At 45.0% G+C, this 8,775-nt stretch overlaps 1 protein-coding gene across 1 annotated transcript; it reads left to right on the top strand.

Moving 5' to 3' along the window:
- The first annotated feature begins 5,839 nt into the window (after positions 1-5,839).
- Positions 5,840-7,021, top strand: LOC121503187 (uncharacterized). The gene has a single exon (XM_041777405.1). It carries the CDS (start codon positions 5,840-5,842, stop codon positions 7,019-7,021), a length of 1,182 nt encoding a protein of 393 aa, XP_041633339.1.
- The last annotated feature ends 1,754 nt before the right edge of the window (positions 7,022-8,775 follow it).

The raw sequence follows: 8,775 nt of genomic DNA, 5'->3' as shown, positions 1-8,775 counted from the left end.
TCACAACACTATAACACTGTAGGACGTAGCCTAACACTAGATAAAAAACTAATCAGCTGGCCGAAAACTAACGTGGAGTCATTCGATATCTTTGCAGTGAACAAGATGCACCGGTTCCAAGAAAGCGCAAGAAATCACGCTGAAGAAATCACTCAGCCGCCGATTGCGATTGTAATCACTACAGCAGCCAAGTCACTTTTTTAGGGACTAGGTAAACCCAGGTTCCGCGACAATACATTGTAGTTAGTAGCCGTAGTTCTTCCAATCTCTGCTGACTGTCGAGTCCAATCTTTGCTGACTTTCGAATCCAATCCCTGCTGACTTTGGAGTCCAATCTCTGCTGACTTTCTAGTCCAATCTCTGCTGACTTTCAAGTCCAATCTCTGCTGACTTTCGAGTCCAATCTCTGCTGACTTTCGGGTCCAATCTCTGCTGACTTTCGAGTCCAATCCCTGCTAACTTTTGAGTTTAATCTCTGCTGACTTTCGAGTCCATTCCCTGAGCTGACTTGCGAGTCCAACAACAACACTTCTCTGAGCAGACTTTCGGGTCCAACAACAACACTTCTCTGAGCTGACTTTCGAGTCCAACAATAACTTCCCCGAGCAGACTTTCGAGTCCAGCAACAACTTTTCCGAGCAGACTTTCGAGTCCACAACAAAGATTCTCTGAGCAGACTGTCGAGTCCAACAATAGTTCTCTAAGCACACGCCTGAATCAAATAAATATTCCAGCACGAACCCTGGACGTCCCGCTAGCTATCCGCGGACGACAGAACGTTACAAATTAAAGGTGCAGTAAAATTAAAATGCCTAACTCAGTGAAAAGAAACCACCCCAAAAAATCTTCAGTACATACGAACAAAAACAATAAAAAAATAAAATACGTGCATTGAAGACCGTCAACAATAACATGAAAAGCTCGTTGGCAATAAAACCCTAATTCTCGCTAAGAATTCTTTCCAGCTACACATACCGTTTAAAGATCTTGGAGACGTTAGAGCTGCAGCCATGGTAAGTGAAACTAATGCATGCTAATTTTCGTCTTTTTGTATTGCTGGCGGCCTTCGTAAAGATAAGGTTTTATTGCATTTAAAAGCGAATTAATGCCAAAATATGCGAAAGCTTATCTGATTGAGCTATCCAGCCCACTAAACTTTAAAAAGCATAAAGCTTAATATTTTCATTTTATATAAATTAATATTCACAAATCATTTATAAAATTAAGATTTAAAATCTAAAATCGCTATTTTGTCCAGCCTATATTCTGGCAGTGTATGCCTATTATTATAATAAATATTTCCCTCTCTTTTGGGTAAGCCTTGTGCAGGACAGCATATACTAAAAAAAAATTGTTTTTTTTTTTTTTTCGCGCGGGGTCCCGCTTCCACCCCCCGCCCAACCGACCGAGGGGCGCAGCCGTGTGACGTATGGCACAAGTCACGAACTAGATAGACGCGTTAGAATGAAAGAAGAAATTAACGAGGAAACATTAGGATTAAATTAAAGATTAAAAAAATATAATATAATATAAATATATAAATAAATAAAAACGCATTCAAAATTAGACTACGGTGCTACACTACGAGCTACTCTACAAGTATTAAAGTTTTTAGTGTAGAAGGGTTATCACTACGAATAATAATATCAGAGAAGCGGTTATAATCCGTACTTAAAACCCTAAAGGGTTCATGTGCTTCAAACTCCCGCCTATATGATTTATTACTAACTTAGTAGTACTAAGGGGATATGGGTTCTAGATGTTAGTCGAGGAACGTGGAAATTGAGCTGCCCTAAAAGAAAGGGGCTCTCAACATCACCGTTTATTAGGTTATTAAGGAATACGACACAAAGCATCGTTCTACGGTTAGCTAGCGAGGGTAAGTTAATTAATAGAAGTCTACTAGAATAGGAGGTAGTCTCTCATCAGCATCCCAGGGTAGGCCACGGAGGGCGAAAAGTAAGAAGTTTTTTTGCACAGATTCAATACGGTTAATATGGACTCCAGACGCATGAACCATACTCCAAAATAGGGCGAACAAACGAAGTAAAAAGGGTTTCGTTATATGATGGGAATCGAATTCCTTCGACCACCTCTTAATAAAACCGAGCATGCCTCTGGCTTTATTAACCATGCACGAAATATGTTCAGAGAACGAAAGTTTAGGGTCTAAGCGAACGCCTAAATCGTCAACAAGAGATATTCTTTCAAGAGCGCAATCATTTAGCATAACATATAAGTGGCAAACCGGGGAAAGACACGTGAAAAGGTCATCAGCTTGCATTTAGAGCTATTGAGATGTAATAAATTAGCACGACACCATGCTTGAAAGTTATTAAGATCCGATTGCAGGTCTGACTGGCAAGAGCTGTCCTTATACTGCAAACATAGCTTAACGTCATCAGCGTACATAAGTACTCTAGAGTTCGTTAGAACCAGCGGGAAGTCATTGATAAACAATGTAAATAGCTGCGGGCCGAGGTGTCTACCTTGTGGGACGCCAGACGTGACTCTAAGGAATTTGGATAGAGCATTTTTAAACAGAACCTTTTGAGTTCTGTCACTCAAATAACTCAAAATCCTTTTAAGAAGGTCGACAGGAAACCCGATTAAGTCAAACTTCCTTACAAGAAGAGAGTGATTAACCGAGTCAAAAGCTTTACTGAAGTCTGTGTAAATCACGTCGGTTTGAAAGTTACGTTGGAAACCTCTAATAACAAAAGAGGTGAGTTCCAGGAGGTATGTAGTGGTCGATTTTCGCCTCATAAAACCATGCTGACATGGTGAAATTACGGATTTGCATAAATGCTGCAAGTGAGGAGTAATTACATTCTCGAAAAGTTTTGGAATTGCCGACAACTTAGAGATTCCTCTATAGTTGCTGGCGTCCGATTTGCTACTGTTTTGTGGAGAGGAATGATAAATGATTCCTTCCAAATAAGGGGAAATTCTGAGGTTTCTAAAGATAAGGTAAACAATTTCAGAAGGGGATTGCACAGAGCTCCAGCACAATACCTGAGCACGCATCCTAGTATTCCATTGGGACCCGGTGAGTAAACTGGTTTTACACGATGAAGATCCGAACTAAGGGAGCTTTCGTTTAAAATAGGTCTAAAAATTATGTTCAACCTGGGCAAATCAAAAGAGTAAGTCTGATCTAAGCAATTTGATGAAGAATAAGTCGTTTTGAAAAAGTCGGCAAAGAGATCGGCGATGGCCTGATCAGAGTTTGCTGTAGTGTTATTAAACGAAAGCGAGGAAGGATATTGATTGGGTTTTCGTTTAGTGTTAACAAAATTATAAAACTGTTTGGGGTCCTGCGTGAACTGAAACCTACAGCGAGCTAAATAACTCTTATAACACTGCCCGGTACGTTTATAACGATTATAAAGCCTAGACTTATCGTTTTTTAGGCGTGTCAGCTCATTAGTGAACAAAGGTGGTTTACTAGACACCGACGGATAGGTTAACGGAACACACGATGCAAAGAACGCATTCATGGCACTGTAAAAAATATCCACGGCGGACGCCATGTCAGTGCACCTGTAAAGTTCAGACCAATTAAATTCAGAAATCAAGATATCTAGCCTATGAAAGTTTGTTTTACGAAAGCAGCGAACTGTAGTGGCTGAGCGACTCAGATCAGGTTTGGTCTTTACGACAATTCCCAAATCGATGGTCACTTCGAAAGTAGGATGGTAAGGATCTTCGGGAAGCGTCAATTGATCGACTCTTGTTAAGTTTACACCTACAGGATCAGAGACGAAACACAGATCTAGTAGGCGATTTAAAGAATTTACGACATGGTTAACTGGGGACAACGAAATGTCAAGCAAGCCATCTATGAGGTCACGCTGTTCCGCAGTTCGGAGGACATTGGACGTACCATCTGATGACCAACGAGCTCCAGGTATATTGAAGTCACTAGTTACTAGTTGGTCTCTATCCGAAAGCATGTTGGAAACGGCCTGAATTGCTAAAAGGTGTTTTCAATAAATAGGCTCTTCAGCAGATGGAGGAACGTAAGAACAGGTTATGTAGATAAAACTACCTGGAAATAATAGTTTTACACAGATAAATTCAATACCTGTGAGATAGTCAATTTGAACCAGTTCGGAAATAATGGTGGAGTCAACGGCAATTAAGGCCCCACCTCCTCGCTGGGAAAGACGGTTTAATCTATAAGTTATGTACTTTCCTGGGAAAATTTCGGAGCAGAGAATCTCCGGCTTTAACCAGGTTTCAGTAAACACAATCACCTGGGACGCAAATGAAAAACTATCGGAATACAACTTCGAGAGCTTGCTGCGTAAGCCTCTAGTAGTCTGATAGGAAAGTAGGAGGGAGGTATTTGTTTTTTGGCACTACCGTGGCACCTGCAATCGATGTGGTTTGTGACGGCCTTGGAGGTTTTACTCTCTCAGGACGTTTTTTCACCTCGTACTCCTTAACTACAGCGTGTTCAGGCCAGAAGTCTCCTGAACAAATTGTGTCAAAGAGATCGAGGGAGACACTTATCTTAAACGATGAGATGTCTCTGGGGTAAGAAAAGTTAAATTTTTCCACTTTCACATTTGCGGCTGGTTTTTTGCCCAGTATATGGGCAAGTACGTCTTCCGATGCGAGGTCAGGGGCAAGCCGTGGGAGAGTGCCAAATCTTTCGTTGCTGGGGCTCGCCCAGTTGCAGCCGACCAGGATAACATTTCCTTCTCAACCTCACGACAGGCATGGCAACAATAGGGTAAACCATTTTTGGCAGAAATTGCGTCTACGATACGGCCCGTTAAGTCTAGACACTTAGCGTAAACGACCGCATCGCAAAGCCAGCAGTAATGGCTAGGCTGATCTGCCAAAACCTCTTTTTGGCAGCCTTTAATTTCGCAGACAAGATTTAACACCATTTTCACAAACCTTCGACCACGGCGCATAGATAAGCGGTGCCGAAAAAACGAGAAAGCGGGAGAGTAGGCGTGGGAGAGCGGAGAACAGACGAAAGCTTAGAACCGCTTAAGTGCAGCTAGTTTTAGTTGCTTTAAAACGGGACAGCACAAAAGGGGACAAGAAAACGCATAAATCAAGTGATTAATAAAAATATAAATCGCGTAGCAAAACGGCAAAGTTACGAATTGCATTTTAACAAATTAAATCTGGACCACGGTGGTTTTTAATGCAAAACAACACAAAAGTTCGGAGCGCAAAACAAAAACACGACCGTTCGCTATGAAAGTCAAACCCAAAAAAATTTTGGTTGTAAAAGAAATAGCTAAATTAATTAATTAATTTTTTTAACTTAAATTTTGCTATTATTTTTACAATAATAGTTTGGGACTTTAATTAATTAGGGTGGTATGGGTGTACCAATCCAAGGCAAAGTCAACAGGGCAACTGTTGATGAATATTCCTTGGCTCAAATGGTACACCAAGTCGACTCGTAGGTGAATATCGGTTTGATAGACACCACCTTCTCCTGGGAGAAGGTCCTCCGCGTGGTACCTCCAGGAAACGTACTGCGGTACGGCCAATGCGAGCGGCACCTCCAGTGAATCCCTCACCTAATAATCCTTTGCCTCCCAATCCCTACCGAGACATGGGCAAGTCTTAAAACTACCTCCCCTCAAGTCAGGCGTGTAAAGCGACCCGTGCCCACCGACTATAAGGTTCGCAGCTGAGGGGTTAAACCAGCTGTGTTCGAACGGAGCCTTCCCAGGGCCGGGCAACCCTGGGTCGGAACGAGCCTTGCCGTGGCTTAGGGGCGAAGCCACGGTCGACCTTCCTTCAATACCCGAACCCCTCGGGCCCGCCGCGCTCGCCCTGTCGAGCAACGTGAGCGTTTATGAATATGAGTACAACAAAAAAATCCGCTTCGGACCTCGTGGGGGAGGTAAAACCCCGCCACAAATCGACGGAAAGCGAATTGGACGAGGAGGAGCTACTGCGCTCAGACGACGAGACGCTAGCTCCGTCCAATACAGAGGGAGGTGTAAAGACAAGCACACCTCAAACGATACAACCGAAGCACACTAAAGCGGCGGCAAGCCAAGCCAAAGCGACCGGCGAACACGGGAAGACAAAACCGTGGACCCACCAACAACGAAAGGCGCAGGCAAGCAAGGCCCATTTCATCCTCGCCAAAATAGCGAGGAATGAAAAGGAGGGCAAAGCCGACCCGCGCGACGCTGCAGACAAAGCCAGATTTCTAGCAGTGATCGAGGAATACGAGCGCTACGAGAAGGAGCACCCAGAGACATCTTTGCCTCCTCAAGCAAAGCGCAACCGCTCACAAGAGGTGAGCGAGAGCGCTCCAAAGAGAGCCAAGGACGCTAAGGGAGCACCGAGGCCGACCACGTTCGTCAAACCGGCGAAAAAGTTCAGCGAGGTGGCCAGAGACAGCCTCGCAATGACACTTATAGACGAGCTCAACGACGATGGGCGCCTGCTGATGGAGAAATGGGAGGAGGTCGAGATCCAGTTGGCGGAGATGGTAACCGACAAATTAATGTCCGAGCCAACGGGCCAGTCACCCTCCTTTGACTCCTCAGACATGGTTAGGGGGCACCGGGTAATCAGGTGCGACGACGAGTTTTCGCGGGACTTCCTGGCGGATTGCGTTGCCAGACTAAGCAAAGCATGGAAGGGGATTAGTATAAAGCTAGTCCCCGCCAAGGACATCCCAAGGAGACCCAGAGCTCGCATCTGGTTGCCCAAGGGGCTGTCTAGCCATGAAAGGGTGCTCAAGACTCTGCGAGCAATGAATAAGGGAGTCGACATGGAGGACTGGGCCATTCTCAGAGCTGAGCGAGAAATGAAGTCCAGCCAGCCACATCTGTTCTTAATTAACCAGCGCTGCCTAGAAAAGCTGAAGGCAGCAGACAACAAGGTCCGGTACGGCATCAGGAAAGCCAAGGTGAAGGTCTTCCTAGACGAACCGGACGACATCCTGGAAGATGAAGTCGAGGACGCCAATAAGCTGCTGGACGATTTGGCGATCGACGACAGCACCCCCAACACCACCCCGATCTAATGCCGACAGTCGTTCAGATAAACCTGAAGCGCAGCTCCCACGCTTCAGCTAATCTGGGGGTCCTTCTCCGGGAGAAGGACATCGACATTGGCCTTATACAAGAGCCATGGACTAGGGACGGACAAATCTCTGGCATGGCCATAAAGGGATACACAACATTGTACACAAACTCGACAGGTAGGCCGAGGGCGGGTATAATCATTAAAAACAACCTTAATGCTCTTCTCTACCCCAATCTCAGCAACTTAGATCTAGCAGTGGCAAGATTCAAGGCGGCGGATGGGACAGCCATACTAATAGCCTCCGGTTACATGGCCCACGACGAACCTGCACCACCTGAAGCGGTTAATAGGGTGATGCAGTGGGCCGAGGAGACTAAGACGACGCTCATCCTCGGGTGCGATGCCAACGCAAGGCACACACTGTGGGGAAGTAAGGAGACAAACGAAAGGGGTGAGTCTCTTTGATAGTATTATATGTCGTGACGTCAATATTTGTAACAAGGGAAACACGCCCACCTTCATCTTTCCAAGCCCGGAAGGATTTCAAGGCTGGGAGGAAGTCCTAGACATAACCCTCCAAATGGAGCATAGTGATTACAAGGTAAGAAATTGGAGAGTCTCTACAGAAGACTCGTTTTCAGACCACAGGTACATATTCTTCGAAATCGTGATGCCGGTATGTGAAACGGCGCCGAAGCGAAACCCTCGAAACACTGACTGGGACAAATATGGAAAGATTGTACAGTCAAAGGTCAAAGACAGAAGGATCAAGACCCGATCCACCCCGGAGAGAATAGATAAGGAAGTCGAGGACTTCACAAATATTCTGACCAAAGCCTACAAAGAGTCATGCAGACTAACATACTCTAAGAAGACATACCCACCATGGTGGAACAAAGAGCTATGCGAGCTCAGAAAGAGAGTTCGAAAAGCCTTCAACACAAGTTACGGAACCAAAGACTGGCAGCCGTACAAAGCAATACACAAAGAATACAAAAAGGCAATCTATGTAGCCAAGAAGGAATCTTGGAGCAGCTACTGTGAATCGCTTGAAGAAGTCAAAGACACGGCGAGGCTAAATAAAATCCTATCGAGAGGACACACAAGCCCCACGCTCATAAACAAACCCGATGGGACAGGAAGTACGTCGGCTGAAGAGTCACTGGAAATCCTGCTGAATACGCATTTCCCAGGAAACCAAAAAGAAGAACCTAGAATAATGGAAAGCCAGGGGGCAGACCAGCAGCTACAAGTAGAAGAGATCATCACCATGGAAAGAATCCATTGGGCGATAGATTCCTTCGACAAATACAAAAGCCCGGGTCCAGACGGAGTAATACCGGCAATGCTACAAACAACGAAAGCAAGCACGGGAAAATGGCTGCAAGCAATCTTCCAGGCATGCATTAAAACAGCACACATACCACTTCCATGGAAGGAAGCGAGGGTAGTCTTCATACCAAAACCAGGAAGAAGGGACACATCCAAGCCAAGGATTATAGGCCGATAAGCCTTACCTCCTTCCTAATGAAAACACTGGAACGGATCATTGATATCCACATCAGAGAAAGAACGGAGAAAAACCTTTCCAATGCGCAACATGCGTACAGGAAAGGCATATCCACGGATACAGCATTACACGAGGTAGTGCGATACATAGAAAAGGCTCTACTTTTCAAAAACTACGCCATGGCCACCTTCCTGGACATAGAAGGAGCCTTTAATAACGTCAATGCGGATTCCATCCTGAGT

Source organism: Drosophila kikkawai, chromosome 2R (genome assembly GCF_030179895.1).
Source record: "Drosophila kikkawai strain 14028-0561.14 chromosome 2R, DkikHiC1v2, whole genome shotgun sequence".
NCBI classification, from domain to species: Eukaryota; Metazoa; Arthropoda; class Insecta; order Diptera; family Drosophilidae; genus Drosophila; species Drosophila kikkawai.
This window is presented reverse-complemented; position numbering and strand designations above follow the sequence as displayed.

Bases quoted from the DNA above. Each gene is read 5' to 3' on its own strand.
- LOC121503187 (XM_041777405.1), top strand. From the start codon at position 5,840: ATGAGTACAACAAAAAAATCCGCTTCGGACCTCGTGGGGGAGGTAAAA.